Raw genomic sequence first — 23,672 nt, 5'->3', positions numbered from 1 at the left:
GTGCTTTAAAAAATTGACAAAAACCTTGAAAAACTGCTGACTTTTTATTGTAGTCCATAAAAACAAACAGCAATGATAAAAACAACAGGTGGTAATAATATTCAATAATGTAAAACAACATAACAACGGACAGTAAGAAATTAAATTAACTTAAGATTGCCATCATTCTCAGAACCATCCCATGTACCTAAAAGCTGTGGAGCTTTGCATGTCTGTATTTCGGGCAAACACAGGTGAGTTTCCAGGGAGCAAATCTGTGGTGTACTTAGGAATGTGAAGGTGCTGGCTGGGGCGTGAGCACAGAGAGCTGATCCTGGATCGGGACACCCGACGAGAGAGGTGGAGGTTTGGGATGGAGTGTAATGATGCAGGAGGAGGTAACAGATCTGACAGACTGATAGAAAAGTGACAGTAACAGTTTTTCACTGTCAGGGGCATTCTGCAGTAGAGGTGCACATTAATATGCCCTGTTTTATACAAACATACATACAGGAAACACACACTCACACATTCTTTCTCCACACACACGCATACAGGTGAGGACATTAGAGTTGAATTATTAAAAAAAAACAACTTTCACAATTTTCTAAAGGTGAAAATGAGCACAATAAAATCCTTTGAATTCTTTAATAATCCAAAAAATTACTACAAAGCACCAGTAGACTCCAAACATGCTGCTTCTTCTCCTGTCTAGCTTCTTCAGCTTCATGTTACAGATAATTACATACACACGTTTGACCCTGCTGTAAAGACAGACCAGGACAGGTCAGTGGAGCTTCCCGCAGTTCGACAGTGCTGAGGTTACAGGAGTTAAATCTGAATCCCAGTGGATTTGTCTGAAGTCTGCCACAGGAAGAAGTGATTCTTCCATTCACTCCCATCCTACATCTACAGTTCCAGTCTTTTCAAATCAAAGTTCAGCAGCACACCTGATGCTCTTCTGAGTCCGGAGATGGGTTGTGGGTGCAGAACGAGGAGGACTAACCTGACTGTGCTGTACATGGTGGTTGAGGGGGAGGACGTCTGCTACATGGCGGTGAGGTGAACGCTGGCCTCAGTCAGTAAGAGTGAAACGTGCGAGGTGACTGGTCAGCGCGGCACCTGCATCTGTTGTGAGGTCTGTGATTGGTTCTGAGCGGTGACCTCTGGGCCCCGGCTGGCCAATCGGCTGAGGATGTTCCTCTCGGACATTTGCAGCCGCACAGCAACAGGGGGTATCCTGGCGATGGTGGCCGGGAGACGTGTGACGTCAGCCTTCATGTCACTCAGGAGTTCCTCGAGCTGTTTGAGAACTGGTGTACAACACATAAATTTGCTATGAGCACCACCGTGATAATCTAAATGAAGGATCGTTTTAGGTTTTTAGTCAGTTTGTGTCTGGTAAAATTTAAGGATTGAAAATAACCATATTTTAGCATCAAGCTGCAGTCTGACCAGATTCTGCCTGGTGTTACTCAAGTGGTGTAGCAAAAAGCCGGAGGGGACAGGAAATAGTGTGGGCAGGGTTGTAAACAACGGCAGCCACCAGGGCTAACAGGCTAACAAGAGCAGTCCACAAAGTTGTAAAGCAGTTATTTAATTGTTTATTTATTTAATCATTTGTCATTTTTCAAGCAAAACATTTGTTGGTTTCAGCCTCTCAGATGTGCTGATTTTCTGCTTTTCTCTGTTTTATACTATTGCAAAGTGAAGATGTTTGTGTTTTAGATTGTGCCGGGTGGTTGTAGTGTTTGTTTCCTGAGGAGGTAATGAAAAGCTGACCTTGTTCAAACATGGAAGCTGCTGTTTGTTGCCCGTTACATTAGCAGCCACAATTAGGGCCCACAAATTTTAACACTTTTGTTCACATAATAGCTCCCTTTTCTCTTCTCCTAATGACGGCAAACATCTTGTTCTCTCTGACACAAGCACAAGCTCTTCTTGTTCAGCAGCTTCTTACAGGAATAGAAACTGTTGCCTTACACATGACTGATTGTTAAAATTCAAGCTAAAGGACTATTGTGAGACGACAGGACAGAATATCTAAAACTCTTCTCCTGCCAAGATCTAAATAAAGTAAGCTTGCAGAGTAGTATGAAAATTGACAGTTGTAAAACCATGTACATTTGCTTATGAACACTAATGAATTCTTCTGTATTAGTGTTACTAAAAGAAGGTTTCATGTCTGTCAGGACATAGTATTTTGTGAAATTATAAGCGTTCTGTTTTCACTCCCTTTAGGGTCATTCTAATTGGTAATAATAACTGTGTAATAGCATATACTGTTAAACGAGTATATTGATATTTTTAAGTTATTGTACTGTGAAAATCTCATAATGCTACAACAAAGTATGACCAATTTGTATATATTTCAGGTCCATAAGAACCATCACTACATCTTCCATATGTTTTACCTTTATGCAGAACTGCATTAGCAGGCTTGTTTCCAGACATGGACTCTTTGCTCAGGTGCTGGTGGGACTCGGCCAGACACTCCACCTCACTGAAGCGAGTGTTGAGGGCCATGGAGGGGTGGGCCGGGTCCTCTGTCATGTTCAGGTAAGCCGCCCTGCGCAACTGCTCCTCGATCACCAAAGCCTGCTCCAACAACTACACGGGAAACAGAGAAACACAACATGTCCGGTGAGGACAGAAACACATATGCTTAGGGGAAACGCGTGATGATAGTGAGCGCGCTCAGTTCACCTTGAACCTGCGGGCCAGAAACTTGTTTTTGATCTCCAAGAAGTTTCCTCTGCTCATCTCCCCTTTGAAGGGCTCATTGAGGATGGCAAACCTCACATCGTTCTGCACATCCTGCCACCGAGCGTAGCCGTGTCTGAGAGGCGCTGGGGTCAAGTGTAACAACATTATTGTCTTGTGAGAGTCTGAGGATTATAATATGGCATTTTTCAAGCAAGATTTAAGGACAGTAAATGCTGATTATTGTGCATGGATAACACAGACAACCAACTCATTGATTAGTCAAGTAGTCATTTCTTTAATGTGATGGGAAAACAGCAATCACAAATCAGAATTTAACAGGATCTATGCATCTAAGAAACTGTCAGTTTCAAAGGATACTGTATGATGCCAGCCAGCAGCCAGTAGTCATGGCGACGGTGCCAAATCTCAAAGGTCTTCTTGGTGACGGTGGCGGCCCTCTCTTCGTTTTGCCAGAGAGAGTGGAGTTCTGGAAAGGAGGACAAAAAAGGTCAAAACACAGAAGCTAAAGACAAAAAAGAAAGAGAGGAAAAAATGTGTTTGAGTGTGTGAGTTCGTCCACCTGTGAATCCTCCATCAGCAATGTTGAACATAAACCTCTGCTTGGTGGCTTTTTTCTTCTCTTCACTGACGTTAACCACTGGCGCAGCTGTTGCTCCTTCTTTGGTGTTCTCTCCGTTCTGCAATTTGCCAGACTCGTCTGTTTTCACGCCCTCCTTCTCCTCTTTTTGCTCTGTGAGGAAACGACAGAAACATGTCACCAATTAAGACATGAGTGAAATTCAATTGTTTAAATTATGTTCAGTAAATTTACATTTAGACATTTAGCTTTACTTCACAAATTGATTGGGGATGGCTCCTTCACTCAGATAAACATTTTACAAAGTGTGCACCTTTTTTCTCCTCTGGTGCAGAACTGGTGTCCATCTTCTCATCTTTTCCTTCTTCAGCTGCAGCAAGAGAAGCACTGTTTGAATAACAGAAAATAAAGGAAAAAAAGACACAATGCAAAAGAGTTGGAACAGCTGCCCCACCTTTAGTCTTGTCCTCCTCTGAATCCATCTTGCCCTCCGAACCTTCACCCTTGACCTCAGCAGGAGTATCCTTCTCCGTCTCTGAAGTCTTGTCCTTCTCGTCCTTCTCCTTGCTCCCATCTTCAGCTTCCTTCTCCTTCCCTTCATGTCCATTTCCTGTCTCCGTCTCTTTCTCCTCCTTCCCCATAGCGGAGTCTACCTCTCCTTCTTTCTTTTCAAGGACAGGGGATTTTTCAGACTCATCTGGGATTTCAATAATCTAGGGGAGAGAGGGGGTAGCCAGTTTCAAATTATCAAATTATTAGACTGTACTGTAAAAACGAAAATGGGTACGATGAATATAAAAGCAGAATATACCTCTGGATCATCTGCTTTCTTGGCTCCTTTGCCATCGTCAGCCTCCTTCTTCACGTCTTCCTTGTCCTCTGATTTAGACAAATCTTCTGAAAAACAAACACATGTCAACAACAGCTATGCAAAGACAGTATTTATATTCTGTCTCTGAAGCTTGGTGGTTGAATAAGCTAAAAAAGTGTGTCTCATGGCCAGTTATCACTTGTATCATGTTTTTATGGCCAGTAAATAAGCTGCCAGTAAAGAAATACTACTAAATGATAACAGGATATCTTTCAGTGCAACAGAGAGAAACAAATTGCTCAAAACTTCTGGATTTATGATTATAATTATTTAAATTTCAAGTTATTAAGCTTCGGTTAGGGTAAAAGTTGAGGCAAAACATGTGGTGCTGGGGTTAGAGCACAGAGTAAAAGGAAAAAGATCCCCAAGAGGTCAGTGTTACAACATACAGTATATGTGTCTTTGATGGTTCTCATTACGAAGAAGTCTCTTTCCTAGAGTCTAACTGCATCATGAAGCTGAGATGAAATTGTAGGAAATAAAAGGGAATCTTATATTTTATGTTAATAATCAATAATCAAGTATGAAGTGTGGATGTGTATGTGTGTATACCTGGGACAGGAGTGTTGGGCTGTGTATCTGCAGGGGTTCCAGTAGATGGAGTCTTTGGGTCTTCTCCTGCAGCCAAAGCTGCAGCCCTTTTGTTCTCCTCCAGCTCTGCCATCCAGGGCATTGACCACTGACCGTTCACATGCTCAAACTCCTGCACCTGTTAACCAAAGGTTATCAGGTTACCAATCAGCCTATAAGTGATTAAATACTTTTGTTCAGTTTCTTTTGTGACTGGTAAATCATAACCTTTTTCCTTATAAGTGACATCACGCCAATACGGGTGAGCACGTGCTGCCTTGATAGACCCTCGCGTGGGACACCATCCGCAAAGGTCTCAGCTCCATCAGCCCCCGGCTCACAAAGGTGACGCATGAACAGAGACACATAGGCCCTGCAAACACGTGTGAAGGAGAAAGCGGAGGGATGTCACCAAAAATATATTTGAAAAACATCAAAGACAAAAGAAAATACACTGCAAATCAAACAAAATAACTTGTGAATGCTAAATAGCGTGAAGGGGCTTCTAGAGCAAACAGTCCAGACAAGTAAGCTGTAACACTACTGATGAAGAATAAGAAGACTGAGTAGAAAAGGTTTCAAATCTAACCTTTGCTAATTTTCAGTCCTTGACAGTTTTCAGTACTCTGTGCTACAAACCCATTGTATGTTATAATACCAAAAAGCACTGAGGTTAAATATGTCACATTGAGACTCACTTGAATTCTTTCTCAGACTTCCCTCGGAGGTCCCTGACCAGCCACTGGTTGGTGAAAGCATCCTGGGGAGGCATCCCATAGCGCATCACTGCGTTCAGGAAAGCCTTCCTCTGTCGTGCATTGAAGCCCAAAACCTGAGAGGTTAAAAAAAAAAAAAAAAAAGAAAGAGGTTGAGATGTTTGAAAATTAAGTGCTTTAAAGAAACAATAGAAAGAAAGGTCATGAAAATGGATATTTAATAAACAGTCACTTTCAGGGCATTTATCTTCCGGTGCTGACTCATTTTTCATCTGTAGGAACTCACCTCGATGTTCCCGCCCACTCTGGCCAACAGTGGAGGCAGAGGTTTGTCCCGATCGTTCCTCAGCCCTTTACGATTTGGTCTGCGGGCGTTAGCTAAAAACGAAATGCCCACAGTTAGTCCACCTGAGATTCAATGCACATTATAGGCAGTTTCACTGAAGCCGTGGAAATTCTCATGTATCGTCATGTGTGTTCTTAACATCCTAAAGTGGTTCCATGAAGATGTTCCACTTACAGCTCATCACGGCACACTCTGATCCTGAAGCTATCCGTCCTCACAACCTGTCAGCACTCCTACATTAAATGCTTTATCTTGAAGCATAAAGCTTTCAGGACATTAACAACTAAAAGCAGTATTATGGTATAGAACATTTAATGAAACTGAAGTAACAGAGCCATACATAAAGAAAACCAAAATACAGCTAAATCAAAACATATACATTACTATGCGCTTATAAATGAACTGTAGAATATGAAAATTGTGTAAGAAAACAATTCATTCTAAAACAAACGTTAAGTGCATTTCACAACAACTTAATCAACATCAACATATGCACACACGCGATTTCAAGTGCAAGCGGACAGTGCTGCAACTGAGACATGGATTTAATGTTCTTTCCCTGTTTCCTACTGCTTTCTTCCAGTTTCTTTTACTTCTTCCTTCTCTTTTCTTCCTTTTTCTTTTTCTTTCTGTCGTTTCTTGCCTCAGTACCCTCAATGCAAAGTTGTCAGTGAGGATAAAATCGCTGTCATCTGAATAGGCAGAAGTGGTTTGAGGGATGTTAGTGGACGAAACAACTGTGGCTCAAACAGTAGAGATTCCTTATTAACAGGAAGGTGTACAGCCGTGTCTCAAGCTTTGTTGGGACCAACTCTTAAACTCAAATACATCTTCATGACTAACTTCAAACAACTTAAATGGAGCAGTGATGAAAACAGTGAGCCTGACCTTCACTCCGTTCATCAAAGTCCTCGTCACCCTCCTCCGAGGCCACCGAGTAGTCAGACTGGTTGTCAGACTGATCCTCCTGCCAGTCTAAAGGGAACACAGACAGAGACATCTTGAGGGGGGAGATGAGACATAGTGTATCCAAACTCCTTGAAGAGCTGCTGTGGAGCCACTATATTCATGCCAAACAAACTTTTAGCCAGGAGGGGGAGCCACTGCTTCAGATCTACATTTTTACTAAATATTTCATGATCAAGGGAACAGTTTTATCATTTAAATCCAGCGTAACTGATGGGCTGAGACTGAACGAAATATATAAAACGGCAGAACTTATTCTTAACATGTTGAAATCAATTACGACTGTTGTTTGTATCCTTTGATCTGAACAACAGTGATTTTTGCCTAATATGGGTTCTTTGCCCAGTTAAAAATAAAACAGAATGGAAAAAAAAAATCACAAGTCACAACATTCAACATAACACAAAAAACATACAGTACTGTCTTTATAGTTGACGATTTGATTTCTTTTCAATTAAGGATCTGATATTTTTGTATATATATTAAGATATAAATATCTTTTAATAGTGCACTGCTGCTGTACTTGTAAAACTGTCTTCACTTTGCTCCAGTAAGTGTGTATGAATTGGAACAAAGGGGATGATGGGGGAGACAGAGGGTTTAGTTTTGTTTTATTTCATTCTGGGTTTTCATCAGTAAAGTTTCACATGCTTTCACAGGCCTACTTTATTGCTCGACTTTTAGAGCACATATAAACATCCAGCAGCATTGCATATTTTTGCACAGTATTACTGAATCTTTACACATTAGAAGTGAATGGAGACCTATTCTCCTTACAGATTTGAGCAAAGCCTTGGTAAAAGCCAAATGCAATGGCTGGTTGCTTTGGGTTTAGAGAAGAGTCCTGCCATTATGTTTTTCTGAAGTCAAACTTTACCACACATTTAAGATAAGCACTTGAAAGTGAATCAGCAATCTCTGTACCAACTAGTGGGCTGATGCTGAATCCCTTTCTGAAATCTGCTAAATCTGGCACTGCTCCTTGTTGTTTTTGATGGCAACAATCAAACAGGCTAAGCTAACAGCAGCACTATATTATCAACTAACTTCGTGTCCTTTCTGTAGTTGGTTTGGATCATTCAAGTAGGACCACAATTGTCTGTCTTATTCTAGTTGTTTAGTGTGCACTCATCTCATAAGGCACGATTACAAAGTTAGCCGGATAGCTGTACTGAAGAAAGTCCAACCAGCTCTTGACTCATCTCTCTATGTTCCAGTCTTGAGGACATTCTGGGGTTATAGAGCAAAATATACTCAGGCAACTTTGTAATGTTCCTTTATGAGACTGTCCCCTGGTTTCTAATTGTTTTAAACATGCTTGGTCTGAGAAAAACATCTAAATTTCAACATTCAACACAAAACAAAAATAAAACTTCATGCCATGCACTCACTAGCTCTCCTACACCAACACCACACAAACACAAGTCCACCAACACCACTGCACAGCACGTGCACACAAGAAGAGGTTGCATTATATATTGTTCTGTACCCTGTCTAATACCTCGGTCCTCCTGGGAGCCGTCATTGTAGTTGACTGGCTTTCGAGTTCTTTTGCCTTTGCCCAGATTTCGGGCGAGATCCTCTTGCTGCTGCTCATAGTGATGACGGAGCAGCTTCTCCCAGTAATCAGGATCAACACTTTCCTCCTGCTTGATCACCTCTCTTTCCACCTCCTCCTCCTCAAAGAAAGGGAAGAGTAATAAGCTGAAAAGACTAAAATGCAACAATTTCAGGACCTTTTTAGGCAGACATGTCCTACCTAAGTGTCAAAAAGTTGAAACAACACAATTAAGTTACATTAAGATATACGTTCATCCAGACGCATTTTGTAGACATGATCATACCTCATCGTCTTCATCTTTGACCACGTACTGGGCTACTTTAAAGGAGCTGAGGTACTCGTTCATGCTCTGGAGCTCAGTGTCATCTGTGGCATCCTGGTTCCTGTCTAGCAAACGGTCAATTGCTTGGTCGTCGTAGTGGATCACACTGCTGTCATCCTCCTTGTTGTCCCCTGAAAGCAGGATGAGTCAAACAAAAAGGAAGAAAGCATAAGCTATGGTTACTCCCTGTAACATCTGTCAGATCAGACATCAGGCGTCCCAACGGTGGAATGATCTTTCCACCTCAGTGTCTCTTTCAGCCTCTATCTCCAACTCCTCATCCAAACAGTGGGAAAACCAGGGGGTAAAACCTGGTGGATAAATTTAGGTTCAATGTCTCAAACAACTGCATATGTCCATTGACAAAACAATGTGCTTTACAGATTTTTACTACTGTTTTTTCTTTTTTTTTTTCACAAATTCAAGCAAACATTAAAATATTAGTAGTTACTTTCACAAATAATGTTGGCTTACCACTGACAGCTGGTGTAGACACACCAAAATGGTGTAAAATAAGCAAATTAGCTTGATACAGCTAATAACATCTACAGTTTGCCATGATTGGATCCACGACCGAATCATTCTTAGGGACAAATGAGTGGGGTGGCTGTGCCTCAGGAGAGCAGTTTGCCAACTGATCACAGCGTTGGTGGTCCAAGTTCAGTAACTTGCCCAAAATCCTTGGGCAACTCAACATACTACAGCAGTTTCAGGTTTCTGAACCATTTGATCTACCTTTCCCAATACAACAACAATGACAAGAAAAGCCATGCTTGGAGGAAATTGGTGAAGATTATTGATGTGCCTGATGGGAATGGTGAACTCGTCGTTTGGGGGGTGTGTGTGCGTGAATTTAATATTTTCAGATTATAGTTTAGTGGTCCTTAAAGGACAAATGTGAAGAATTTAGTGCCACCTAGGGTGAGGCTGTAAATTGCAACTAACTGAATACCCCTCCCTACGGTGGCCATGAAACAAAAAACACAAAAGGCCAGTGTTTGGTTTGTCCACTCTGGGCTACTGTAGAAACATGGTGGTGCAACCTGGCAGACTCCAAGAGGACCCGCTCCCTCTGTGGACATAAAGACCTCATTCTAAGGTAACACAATGACTCTTATTTTCAGGTGATTATACACTAAAGAAAACTTAATTCTAATTATTATACCCCATTTCTGCGATATTCTGTCAATAGATTCCCATAAATCTTACACACTGGTCCTTTAAGATATCTGATCCTTTTGATATGTATGTACTATCTCCCTTACTATACAGTTAGCTAAATAAAATAAAAGTATGGCAGTCCCTTTGATAAAGAGGAGTGGCCGACCGTTGAACTGTTCCATGTCGTCTCTGTGTCTTCACTGAACTTGTGTGAAATAGGTTGGTAGCGAAGCCTTCATTACTTACAGGTGTGCTTTCAAGCAAACAGTAACTCAGCCCCAACTGTGGCTGATTTATGTAGATAGACAGATGCTTAAGATAGCAAATATACTGCATTTTAGGGAGATTTTTAAATAACAGCGGCACTAATCATTTAGCAAAGGTGCTGCACTGCTGTTGAATATATATATATAGGGGAAACGCTGATTTACAAATTGAAGCCTCTTGTTTTCACAACATTCTGAAATTATCTAGCTGCCTTTCCAATGTTTGAAAAATGTTTATAGTAAAAGGCAGATAAAAGAAATGATTGAAAACAGATTAATGTGGGCTAAAGTTGACTCACCGTCTCCGACTTCATCCTTGAACAGCTCTTCAGTTCCAAACTTAAGGATGTCATCGAGCTCCTGTTTGGACATGGAGCCTGTCTTGGAGCCGAGACCGGGTCTCACCACCAGATGGGTGAGCATCATCTTCTTCTTCGCCACCTGGTAGAGGTAAGTAGGTGGGAAAACAAACAAGCGGTGAGCAGGTGACCACAAAATCCTGACATGGTCAATGTGTCACCTCCTGCAGTGTCCCCTCAACAGACCTGTGTGATCCTCTCCTCCACAGAGGCTTTGGTAACAAAGCGATAAATCATCACTTTCCTGTTCTGGCCGATTCGGTGAGCTCTGCTGAAAGCCTATAGAGCCCAAGCACGAAACAAATAACATAATCACCAAATCATCCAAATAAACAAACATGCTGACATGGATGTTAGGTTATGCCTGGGGTCTGCAAACCTGGATGTCATTGTGGGGATTCCAGTCAGAGTCGTAGATGATGACAGTGTCAGCAGAGGCGAGATTGATGCCCAAACCACCAGCTCTGGTAGAGAGGAGGAAAGCAAACTGAGGAGCACCAGGAGCTGTTAGGATGAGCAACAGAAAAAGAAGCACAGAGAGAAGAAAAGTTAGAACACTGATGGCATACCATAGCAGCTGTTTTTAAGCAATACAAAATGTGTATGAACATAAATGTCTCACCATTAAAGCGGTCGATGGCCTCCTGTCTCAAGTTGCCAGTGACTCCTCCATCAATTCTCTCATATTTGTATCCCTCGTTCTCCAGGAAGTCCTCCAACAGGTCCAGCATTTTGGTCATCTGGGAGAAGACCAGAACCCTGTGCCCACCCTCCTTCAGCTTCCTCATCATCTTCTGGAGCAGCATCAGTTTTCCTGAAGACTTGGTCAGAGCATTGCCCTCATACATGCCATTTGGAAGTTTCGGGGCCTCCTACAATCCAGAAAAGAAATCTAAATAAACTGACTGCATGTTTCAATACGCAGACACCGTTTAGTGCTACAACACAACATGCACCTCCAAAGGAAACTTTACAGTTTGATTGTGTAAAAAGACTTAGATCGTACTGTGGCTGCTGCAGGAAAGAGGTAGGGGTGATTGCAGCACTTTTTCAGGTCCATCACCACGTTCAGTAGAGAGACTTGGTTTCCTCCTCCACGAGTGTTCAGAGCCTCAAAGTTTCTTGTCAGGATGAACTTGTAGTACTTCCTGAGTTAAAACACAGAAAAAATGGCAAAATAAATTTCAGAGATCAGACAAAGGAAAATAAACAAGTGTTCAGAAGTCAGACTGCTCAATATTTCATGAGAACACACTTAACAACTGTTAAATATATTGCTACTCATCGTCTCTTAGCTTACTTCTGCATGGGGCTCAGCTCCACTCTCACAATGAGCTCCGTCTTTGAAGGCATGTGTTTGAAAACATCAGCCTTCAGCCTCCTGAGCATGTGTGGTCCCAGCATGTCATGGAGCTTCTTGATCTGGTCCTCTTTGGCAATGTCTGCAAACTCCTCCAGAAACCCTTCCAGGTTGCTGAAGAGAAAAAAGAAAAACAAAACATAAATATCGGGTCAGTGTTGATGTTTTCATTTTATCTGTAATACAGCCACATGTGCTATGGCCACAAATGGGGCTACTGACTTGAATCTCTCTGGAGTCAGGAAGTTCAGCAAGTGGAAGAGCTCCTCCAGGTTGTTCTGAAGAGGAGTGCCAGTTAGCAGCAGCTTGTGTTGCAACGGGTAGTTGTTCAGCACTCGGAAGAACTAAGAACAGGCACAGACAAAGACAAAGAAAGAAAACATTATATTTTGGCCACTGGACTTATAATAATAGTTACAAAAACACAAAAAGAAACAGTGGTTTGTGTTATAATGTGCAACACAACAGTGATGCAGGTTAGTTCATTTTATTCTATTATCTTTATTTTATTTTATTATCTTTGTTATTATCTTGTTCCTAACACAGGGGTTGTAATGCAAATTTTTGTTGACATGTCCATGCTCAATGACAATAAAGGCAATCTTGAATCCTAAATCAATCTAGAATCTTACATCCACAAACTAATTTTTGATCGGAATTACTGGACAAACAACCACTTGTACAAAATATTGTACGTTATCACCTTGGATTGGTTGTTTTTTAGTCTGTGAGCCTCATCCACAACCAGACAGGCCCACTCAATGGAGCCCAGCACGGCCTGATCGATAGTAATCAACTCATAGGATGTCAGCAGGACATGGAACTTGACCGGTGAGTCTTTCTGTAAAGAACAGAGAGAGAAGGACATCAGTTAAGTTGCCAAACAGAGAAATAAGTAGAAACAGAATTACCAGGGCGACAAGTAATTGTTTAGACTGGTGCCACAAACGAAAACGTTTTGCTGAGCGTTTGTAGAATTTGGCAGCGTTCACATTTTTGTAATGCAAATTCCTACATTGCTATTAATACATTACAAGACAGCAAGCGCTGGGATGCAAAGCACCAATTCAAAGTACATCATCACTCTCTTCAATGTTCTCTTTTGATGTCATCCTTGTTTTCTACTTTGTCCTTGCCTTCATCTTGGATGCTTTTTTCCCACCTCGGATGGCATTTCCCTCAAAGGAGAACTCGTTTTCTCTGATGACAGCCCTGCTGTCTTTGTCTCCTACGTAGGTCACCACGTACATGTCAGGGGCCCACATCTCAAACTCTCTTTCCCAGTTAATGATGGTGGACAGAGGAGCACTAACCAGGAAGGGACCTTTGGAGTGACCCTATAAAAAGAAAGACAGTCAGCATTAACAAGTAAAGATGCTATATATAGATGCATTTATATAGCACTTTTATCCAAACAGCTTTACAGGTGCTGGCCTTGCCATTGGGAGCAATTTGGGGTTCTGTGTCTTGCCGTGTGGGTCGAACAGCCAACCCCCCTGTGATCAGCAGACAAGCCAGGTTACCTTCTGAGCCACAGCTGCAGTTTATTAGATAAACTACGAGATATGTGAACAACTGCATTTGTCTTGCCCTGCCTTTAGGATTGAGTTCCTTCCTTGGAATTCATCCCCTTTTATGGACAGTTACTTTGTGTCACATGTCTGAAACCAAACCCACTAACACTGATTGACAGGGGAGGGCAGACTGGACAAAATAGTGGCAGGCAATAAATTGCATTTCATGTTATATTTTACATTTTTGCATAAGTTGTCTTAAATTAAGTTTTCGCCTAAAAAATTACACAAAAGTAAGGAAGTAAGTATGCAAAACAAACATATATACTGTTCTTACCTCCTTGTACAATGAGTAGAGGAAGACAGCAGTCTGCACAGTCTTGCCTAAACCCATTTCATCAGCCAGGATTGTGTCTGTGGCCTGAGCCCAAGAAAACCTCAGCCAGTTCAACCCCTCCAGCTGGTAGGGATGCAGAGTGCCTCCTGTGCTGTCCAGATAGTCGGGCTGCCGATCAAACTTGATGGTGGGCTGGAAGCAAGAAACCAAGAAGAATATCAATTCCACATCTGTCCTAATTCAGGCTACTTTTATTCTGCCAAGGGAATAGGCTTGACAGCAATGCTTCATTTTATCATTAATAATCCATTTGTCTGTTGCAAAAATGATATATGGCAGAATCAGGTTCACATTAACCAGGGCTGTGTTTGGAAATAAAGTTTCTTTTCGTTTTATTCAGTACTTCAGTATACTTACATCTACAACAGGATTAGCAGGAGGTCGCTCTGCTTTCTTGACTTTGACTGCCTTCTTCAGCTTCTTACCAGGTCTACCCTCCTCACCCACCATCAACTCTCTTTAAAAAAAGAAAGACGTACATTAAACTGCATTTGTATGTACCATGAGAAGAATCATCTCACATTTTGTAAATCTCTCCATACCTGTGATTCCAGTATGTCTGTTTGTAGGTGTCAAACTCTGGGATGTCCATGTCTTCACTCTCCCAGGTGGACTGGTCATAGGGCAGATCTCTCCATTTGATTAAGTAATGCACATTGTTCTTTTTGTCAACACTATAATGAAAAAAATATGGGGTTATGATAAAGCACTCTTACTGTGGCCAAAATACGTTTTCAAACATGCATTTTTGTCTTGATAAGATGATATTTGTGATATTTTTATTAGTCTCTCTTATGGAGTTCAAATTTATTGCAATGTTGCAATGTAGTTTTTGTTGTTTCAGTCTTCCATACTGTTTCTCATTTTATGAATTATTAGTAACAAAGCATAAAATCTTTAAACCAGTAATTACACACCTTCAAATTAAACGTATCTTTAAGTCTGTTTATCGGAGAACTGTGTATGTCATATGAGATGGTATGTGTCCTACCTGTGGTTGAGGATGCGGTGAATCATCAGCCACTCCATTTTGACTCCATAACGGTAAAACTCCTCCTCCATATGGACAAAGAGAGGATCTTTGTTCTTCCTCTTGGTGCTTTTGTCATCATCACCCTCGCCTCCAAAATCCACAGGAGGAGGTTCGTCCATGTCAGTTTTCCTCTGGTAGTTACGGAACATCACCTGGCAGTTCAGCTCCAACTGTGGAGGAGCGGCGGGGAGGTAGAGAAAGGACCAGAGGGTTTGTGTGTGTCTTTTGTGTGTGTGAGGTAAGTGCACAGAAAAATCCACCTTCTCAACTACAGGTGGATAGTTTCAGAAAGCGTGTGGTACCTGTAGCTCCAGCACCCACGAGCAGTGCCAGTAGGACATATTGCACCATTTGACAAAAAACTCCCTCTCCCTGCGGCCTGCCAGCGGAGGGGGATCAGGAGCATCAGCAGGGAGGTCAGCAGGCCGAGGGACAGGCGTGGGGGCTGGCGGCTCCCCCCATCGCCATGTTAAAACCTTCTGGACTTTGCCCTTCATCGGTGGACACTGGTAGGAAGTAGGAAAGGTGAGGAAATAATTTCAGATAGGATGCTCATTAACGAACAGAAGCAATTTGCCACTAATAACAAATTTTGTTCTAAAAAATTAAAAAGTGTCATGATTTAAGTTACATTATTTAGTGACATGAGGAAACAGCAAAACAATAATAATAATAAAACATAGCCGTGGTTTATCTAAAATACTGTAGGTGTGCACAAGATGGGATCTGCATCCCCACGCACACCCACGTGAGCATGTGCACACGCAGACTCACATGCACCAGTGCACACCGCTCACCTTGCAGCGGGGGCAGATCCATTCTCCATTGGGGATTTCAGGGAGAGGAGGGTTGAGGCAGTGGATGTGGTAGGAGGAGGGGCAGGTGTCACAGCAAAGCAGCTCCCCTCCATCCTTGCACACCCGGCAGAACTCAATGTGGTGGTCGTCTTCCTCTTCCACCCCTTCATCCCGCCTGTCTTCATCATCCTCCCCTTCGGCCTCAGAGAGATCATCTCTGGCCTCCCACTGGATCCCCTCCTTCTCCTGGTGGCAGAATTACAGACAGAGGGAGGTGGTGTGTGTGAGGGGAGGGGGGGGCAGACAGGCAGGGAAGGTATGCGGAACGGAATGAAAGGAAAAAAAGGGAGGGGTGTGGGGTGATTTTCAAGAGCGCCAGGAGTAGGGAGGGGGGTGGGGGGGTGTGCATTGCGTGCATGTGCATGTTTGCGTGTGGAGCCATAGTGGAGGGAGAGAGGGAGTGGGAGGGAAAAGAAGAGGAAATGGGGGATGGGGGGGTCGGTGAGACGTGTGGTGGGGAATAGGAGAGGATAGACAGGAACATGAGTAAAAGGGTTGGGGGGGCAGCAGAGGACAAAGAGAACATGAACATTTGTTAAAATCACCATTAACCAAGTCCATTTGCCAACAACCGACCCCCCTGTCAGCACAACTTTCCAGTAATGCACTTCAACAGTATTTTACGGACAGGTGTAATTTTTGGCCTGCTGTTTCATTCTCCAGGAATCAGGCCCAATCTTCTCTTACACACAATATAATGGCCTTCCCTGCACAGCACTGAGGGGTGAGCTTACGGTACTCACACAGTGTGGGCAGCTCCACTTGCCCTCAGGTGCTTTCTCCATGTCAGGGTCCAGACAGACCATGTGATAAGCTCTGGGACAGGTGTCACACAGAATGATCTCTCCTCCCTGCTGGCACACTTCACAGTAGTCCTGGTGGTCTGTCTCATAGCCGTCGCCGTCCTCCGTCTCCACTGGAAGAACGTGTCCATAGGAAATGAGAGAAAATGAGATTCAGAGGCCGGGACGTGGCCTTCATTTTGGCATTGATTTAGATATTAATCGACAAAACAAATCTTCCAGCATTAAGCTGCCGTCTGGTCTTAAAGCTTAGTCCAGCACTGATCCTCTGATAACAGAACAGAATTTTTATTTTGCTACTGTTTCCTCGCCAACCTTTCTTCTTTTTCTTTGCACTCTTGGGCTTCTTCTTCGGACGGCTGCTGCGGTTGGAGCCATCTGATACGGAGAAACTCCCATCGTCAAAGTCACTGTCAACATCTGGTTCATCTTCATCACTCTGACAGCGAAACGATGAGAGAGAAGACGATGAAAACGAGAGGAATACCTGGCTACAATAATAATAACAATAAAATGTACTATACATAATATATATTCAGATTTAAGGATCATTTAATTCTTGAACAGAGAGAGAACCCAAAAACTGCCTAACAGAAAAATAGGGCGGCACATAAATTATCTTACAGAGGAGCGCTTCCTCTTGCTATTAAGGCCCCCGAGCTTGATCTTGAGTGGAGCCACTTTCTTAGGTTTGGGTTTTGGCGGAGGCTTAGGTGCAGGCTTCGACTTCTTGCGTGCGTTGGGACCTGAGAAGACACGGAAATTTAAGTCAAATCAAGAAAACAATGTAAGTATTTAGACAAATATTTAAATAGCAGCTTTCCATATAATAAACACAATAATATAATTAGCATTTCTATTTTGTTCTTACAGAACCACCTTGATCCTCACACACGATCATGCCAAGCTTAATAATCATGTTCACATTTATACTGCTTTACCTTTGCCCTCTTTGGTCTTGGCCTTGCGGAGTGGAGGTGCTGGGGCCGCTGGAGGGGGAGCAGGTGCAGGAGCAGTGGCAGGAGTAGGTGCAGGTGAAGCAGCAGCACCGGTCTCTGTCCCTCCGTCTGTCCCGGCCACCACCATGCTCTCCACAGCTGCAGCCACATTGGCAGCTGCCAGGGCTGCATTGGCAGTGGCACAACCCTAAAAGAGGACACAGCACAGATTGAGAAATTCTGCTCTCTGCTGTCAAACTCACAAGAGGACAGCAATTATGATTGACAAGCCTCGTTCATTATAAGTCAGACTTCCAACCTTGTTCATAACTGTAATACCTTCAGAGGGTTGTTGGTGCTGAATTCTCTCCACTTAGCCATCATTAAAGTCATCATCTTGGACACAGCAATTTTGGGGTTCTTAGCTGCAATTAAAGGCCTAAGGACATAAAAGTTAAAAGACATACAGTGATTATTTTTATTTTCATATATACACAGTTTACCATATACCATTTATAATCAGGTAGAGGAAAATAATAATATCTACTGTTAACATAAAAGGGGTTTTCTCACCTGACAAACTGGCTGAAGGCCTTGTAATTAGTGAGGGAGCTGTAGTCTTCCTGAGTAAAGACGTGGTCGATGTCTTTCATGCCCCAGGCCTCCAGCAGCTGGGTGGAGCTTTTAGGCTGAGGCAGGAGGAGAGGTGTTGAGAAGAACAGCCAGGGGGGTTAGTTAGGCATGTTAGCCTTAAAGGGATTAACTATCCACTCTGCAGGTGAGTCTGAATGAATCTTTACCTGGCAATCATCGTCATCATCCTCATCATCTTCTGGTTCAGGGTCTTTGCGTTTGCTCTTCGAGCTGGACGTGCCTCCTTTCTCTGCTGCCGCACCTCCTTTCTTCTTATCTTTGGCAGAGCTGGAGCGTTTCTTCTTTTTCCTCCCAGGAGCATAATCACTTCCTTCACTCTCTGACCGCACACCTCCCTCATCTGCATCTCTCTCTGCTGCTTCTACTCCAATCAGGTGCTCTGGGGAGCTGACTGGCAACTCCTGCAAGATATAGAGCCACTTTGAAAATAACAAGAAGATACTGGTGCATATACACGTTTCATACAGATCATAAAGTAAAGTGTCATCCTTTGTTTTCTAGTGATTATTAGGTCAGTCTATTGAGATGGGAAAGTCATCCATGGGGCTGCATTGGTCAGTGCATGGTTCACCTCAAATCAGTCCCTAAATCTACTGGTCGATTGACAGGAATTAGTTGACGACAATTTTAATCATTCATGTTTTTAATCACTGTTAAAGCAAAAATGTGTTTACTGTCACCGACTAGGGAAAAAAAATCACATTTGAAAAACTAAAACCAGGAGAGTTTGGTATTTTTTCTTAAAAAAATGCTGAATTGATTAAAATAGTTCAAGATTAAGTTTCTGTTGATTGACTTATCGTTGCACCTCTATATCACATCATATCATATCACTGTAAACTTACTATTTTGAGTTTTGGACTCTTGACCTGTCAGATAAATAAGCATTTTGCATGTGTCATCTTGGGTTTTGGGAAAACATACAAGGCATATATGCACAGACATAGTGATTAATGGTTCTTTTTCACAGGTGTTTTTGCTTCACTGTGAACTAGTGTACCAGCTCAATGTGTAGCTGCAAAAAGAACATCACTTTGGGATGCTTTGTAAAAGTCCTGTCTATATGTGGATCCTAAACTGAGCCCAATGACTGACAGGGGTCCTTGTAATTGGTTTAGCGTGCACCAATAGGCAGCCAATAAACTCCCCCAGTTGTGACCCCAAGTGGTGAGTTGACAGTTGTAGAACTGTTTTACTTGGGCCAAATCTGACAAAAATCTCATACCATGGCCTTTCCTGCAACAGCCATAACAATCTAATTTCATCATGAAAAGTTTGGCAAAACCCAGCAAACTAACCTCTCTGATGGGTCTCTGCCTCTTGCTGCTCCTGCTCTCTCGGCTGCTTTTCTTGGCTTTCTTCTTCTTCTTCGACTTGGGTACCTCGTCTACTTCAGACACAGCATCCTCCGGCTCTTCCTCACCTGCGGGTGACATGCTTTAATTAGTAAGAGAAGAGTACAAACGGACAGGAGTCACTGCTGCAGGCCGGGGGGGGGGGGGGAGAGAGCAAGACCGCGTGCTGGCACGACTTGGCAAATATTCGTGCACGCACGCACACACACACATGCACGGTGATAGCCACAACAGTACAGGTTGAAACTTGTCTGTTCTCTGTCTCTGAAACTTTGACAGTTCATGCCCGCACTCGGGAACACACACGTGAGGCTTAAGGAATAAGAGGGGCTAAAAAAATGAAAGACATAACTATCGACACTTGCTCGACAAGTTAGCTAAGTAAGCTAATCTATTAAGGCGAGTAACGGACGGCCCGAGCCGACTACTCCTGGCTAGCTTAAGCTAACGTTAGCCTCGACGAGCTCAAGTGACAGAGATGGACCTTCTTCAGAGGAAAACGGCGAGCTTACCGCGAAGAAGTGAGTGCTCGTCCGCGGCTCCAAAGTCTTCCCTGTCATCCTCGCTGCCCGACATTTTCCCTGCGTTTTAATTTTATTTCTTGCTGGTCGAATTAATCCCCCCTAAACCTTGCTCCTCGGTCGGCGAGGGAGGAGGGAAAATGACGTGGGACTGTTGGAGAATGGACCGGGGGTGTCCAGGAAGGGAGGGGGTGGTGGGTGCTGAAAAAAATAAATAAATAAATGGCATTGGTTGGTAGCTATCCCTTGCTTATTTCTAGTTATTTACATTGCATCTAATTGACCACCTGCGTGTTCAAACAAGTTGGATAACTAGATTATCTACGCTTTGACATGATCTGTTGTTGACTTGCAGGCATTTCTCTACACAGGAGTGAATGAAGTTAAGTATGGCATCCATCATTATTTCAAGTATGAGCGGCAAATTCGCCCTGTCGAGTTAAAACAATGCACCAAAGAAAAGTTTAAGCATTGAAACCTTACCTTCACAGATTAGAAACTTACTGTAGTGTGTGCAATAGTCCCGGATCGAGGTGTGCTCTCTCTCGGTGCAAGAATTAATACAAGTCAGGCTGTTAGTGCGTCAGTTGTTGTCAGTAAGTGTTCATTCATAAAGGACGACTGAATCAATGATCAGCGAAATTTTAAAAATGAGCCGTCAAATGACCCAAAACACGTTGCTCCGTCCCCCTCTTCTCTCTCTCCCAACCTTACAGGCAGAGCTTAGCTAACATCCTCACAAACACACAAAGGGGGCAGACATCCCATAATAATCCCCCCTCCCACACTCACACAGGACTCTGCATAGTTACCTCGCAACGGACAGACCATAATACTCGGCCTGCCCCCACCCCCTCCACCACGCGCGCGAGCGCACGCACGTACGCACGTACACTAGCCTACTAGACATGCATGCACCAGGCTCATTGCATGCACACTTCTTCCCATTTCCACTAGAAGTCCCAGCCCCCTTAGCAACCCCGTTGTCATGGTGACACCCCCTCCCTGCGCTCCATGGCAGACCATAATACTCCAGCAGGAGCCGCATACATCCCATAATATACAACTCCTAAAAAGACAAGAAAGAAAAAATATCAGTCACATGGTCTCCAAGGGAGCTCAAGTCCACTGGTGACAGACCATAATACTCACTGAGCATCCACCTGGGAGTGAGCAGGAGTATGCCAAGAAGTCAAATACTTTTGTTCCCATGCAATCCACACGCAGGTAGACTACATGCTTACTTGTGCTGTGCGCAGGCCAAACATGTCTGCTGAGCCTGGCGGCAAACACAACTGAATGTGTGTCAAATACTTTGATGATGCCTACAGCTCTGCTCAGCATCCCTGATGGAGGCTGAGGCCTCCTGTCACAATGGTGTTGTTACAGCTAGACTGCACCACATCTGTCTCCGCGACCAAGAAGGTTGTTTACGTTTGGTTGAGTCCTTCAAGTGTGACGAAGGCCAACAGGTGTGCAAAGACACGAGTGAATGCAGGTGTGCATCATACCAGTATCTTGGTCTGATGTTATGGGATGCAGGTCAAAGGTGAATGAAGGGATCCACACAAAAAAGCACACAAAATGTTGCCTTCAAGTTTAGTTTGTAATGCAGTAAATAGATATTGCTAAAACAGTAACTATGACTGAAATGGTATGAGAACTGCCAAAATGTGACATTCAAGGATCTGAACAGAGGCACCACATCAACTGCAGATGGCAATTATGCTGTTCAGAAGAAAAAAAAAGTCAAATAAATCAACTAAACCATCCATTACATGACTATGTCAGCCGCATATTTCTACACGTAGTTCTGGTGCTGGAGCACACTGTAGCTTTATGCTGCTTACTTTCTCAAATCTTTTAAAAATAAAAATGGGCTAAATGGTCATTTGGCTCAGCAGGGTCTGTTTTGTTCATACCACTATTCCAAAGGAAAAGCACTTGAACGTGCAACAAGTTGAAATGAGAGCCAAAGCCACACGTGAGTCTCCTCATTCTGAATCCAGATTTATTGATACACAGTGAGAGAGGCACACACGTTTTCCCCTCTGTGAATTGCTCTTCTTCCTCACACTAAATCAGATTTAGGTGTGTGCAATAATGATGCTTACAACCCTGCTCAGCAACCCTGAAGTAAGCTGAGGCCCTCTGTCACAATGGTGTTATTACAGATAGACGGCAACACATACTGCATGTCTCATTGATCAAGAGGACTTGGACTGGACTGTCCATGGTCAAGTCCTTTAAGTGCAACAAAAGCCAACAGGGGTGCAAAGGCACAAGAGTGATGGCAGATGTACATCATAGCAGGATCTTGGTCTGATATTGTGGGATGCAAAATGTTGCCTTCAATTTGAGTTTGTAATGCAGTAAATAAGACTTGAGCTGCTGCACACAAGATACATATCAAAACAGTAAATATGAATGTTTTTTTTTGTTCACTGTACTAAAATTGGCAAAATGTGGCATGAAGGATCCGACAGCACAGAAGCCATGTCAACTGCTAATAGCATAAGTAACATATACTGTACAAAATGAATTCATGAAAACATCCATAACAGGGTCAAACGTTTCTCTAAAGTGCTAAAGTTGATGCAAAAAGACATATACACAACTGCTGCCTTCAGGGTCTGTTTGGGGTACATTAAATAAGACTTGAGCTGCTGCACATTGGATCGTAACAGTAAACTGAGATTAAATGTTTTTTTCTATGGTACTAGAAGTGCCAAGACATGATATAGAACTACAGGAGATAATCATACTGTACAAAAGAAAAAGTGTTTAATAAATTAACTAAAACGCCCATTACAGGCCTACTGTTTGGATCCTTTGTTCTGGTGCTGCAGCACATCGTAGTTTAATGCTGCTTGATTTCTAAACTTTGCAGGTTTGCAGGGTTTGTTTTGTTCTTACCTATAATATAAAGAAAACACTTGAATGTTCAACAAGTGCTATTTCAAGCGTTTGAACTCAAATAAGAGCCTAGAAGGAGCACTTGAAGGCCACACGTGAGTCTAATCATGATGCCGCATAATAAAACACTGTGAGAGGCATTCAGTTGTTTATAATATACCTCTTTGAACTGCACTTCTTAATCGCACTGAATCTGATTTGGACATGTACAGTGTGCGCACCACGCACACACGCACGTACACACAGAGAGAGAGAGAGAGAGAGAAAGAGACATTTGTCTATACAGGGACATTTTGGCTGCTATCAAACAAAATCTTTAAAAAAAAAAAACCTTAACAAAAAATGTTTGACTTTAATTGTGGCTCTCCTTAAGTGGCTTCTTAGATAGTTAAATTACTTCATCCCACACTGTCAATATCATATATAGTAAAAATCTGATTCCAAAAACAATGGGTTGCTGTGTAAAGCATAAATAAAACAGAATGTGATAACTTGTTAATCCTTTTTGACATATACACAATTGAAAACAGCACAAACACAATATATTTAATGTCTGACCTCATCAGCTTCATTGATTTTTGTAAATATCTGCTTATTCTGAATTTGATGCAGCAGCAGGGTTCAAACAAGTTGTGACAGGAACAACAAAAGACTGGGAAAGTTGTGGAATGCTCCAAAAACACCGGTTTGGAACATCCCACAGGTAAACAGGTTCATTGGTAACAGGTGATAGTGTCATCATTGGGTATGAAAGGTGCATCAAAAGGCTCAGCCGTTCACAAGTGAGGATGGAGCGAGGTTCAACACTTTGTGAACAAATGACTGATTTAAATGATATTGCTACATGGGCTAGGGACCATTGTTGGTAAACACAATCCATTTGCTAATGACTGCGTTCTGTTT

General features: G+C 42.7%; 1 protein-coding gene across 5 annotated transcripts; it reads right to left on the bottom strand.

The window, feature by feature from the left end:
* Nucleotides 1–37: 37 nt before the first annotated feature.
* Nucleotides 38–20,492, bottom strand: chd4b (chromodomain helicase DNA binding protein 4b). 5 transcript variants are annotated; one of them, XM_041941873.1, is made up of 40 exons: nt 20,358–20,492; nt 19,845–20,054; nt 19,276–19,400; nt 18,124–18,378; nt 17,897–18,012; nt 17,663–17,762; nt 17,327–17,531; nt 17,010–17,131; nt 16,701–16,824; nt 16,326–16,498; nt 15,523–15,768; nt 15,028–15,231; nt 14,684–14,895; nt 14,235–14,366; nt 14,050–14,149; nt 13,633–13,824; nt 12,918–13,118; nt 12,485–12,622; nt 12,004–12,125; nt 11,722–11,895; nt 11,428–11,569; nt 11,044–11,293; nt 10,801–10,925; nt 10,608–10,700; nt 10,362–10,503; nt 8,597–8,766; nt 8,242–8,431; nt 6,675–6,761; nt 5,727–5,818; nt 5,423–5,556; nt 4,953–5,097; nt 4,707–4,863; nt 4,095–4,177; nt 3,738–3,996; nt 3,597–3,653; nt 3,266–3,436; nt 3,064–3,172; nt 2,686–2,818; nt 2,394–2,589; nt 38–1,292 (listed from the first exon to the last, which is right to left on the bottom strand). In XM_041941873.1, exons 2-40 carry the CDS (start codon nt 19,906–19,908, stop codon nt 1,090–1,092), a joined length of 5,943 nt encoding a protein of 1,980 aa, XP_041797807.1. In that variant the 5' UTR covers nt 19,909–20,054; nt 20,358–20,492; the 3' UTR covers nt 38–1,089. The 5 variants fall into 5 exon arrangements, with proteins under 5 accessions (XP_041797807.1, XP_041797805.1, XP_041797808.1 ...); XM_041941871.1 differs by having other exon boundaries at nt 4,095–4,180; nt 20,358–20,491; XM_041941874.1 differs by having other exon boundaries at nt 4,095–4,180; nt 8,254–8,431; nt 20,358–20,491.
* Between the last annotated feature and the right edge of the window lie 3,180 nt (nt 20,493–23,672).

This window comes from Chelmon rostratus, chromosome 8, assembly GCF_017976325.1.
Source record: "Chelmon rostratus isolate fCheRos1 chromosome 8, fCheRos1.pri, whole genome shotgun sequence".
Taxonomy (NCBI): Eukaryota; Metazoa; Chordata; class Actinopteri; order Chaetodontiformes; family Chaetodontidae; genus Chelmon; species Chelmon rostratus.
This window is presented reverse-complemented; position numbering and strand designations above follow the sequence as displayed.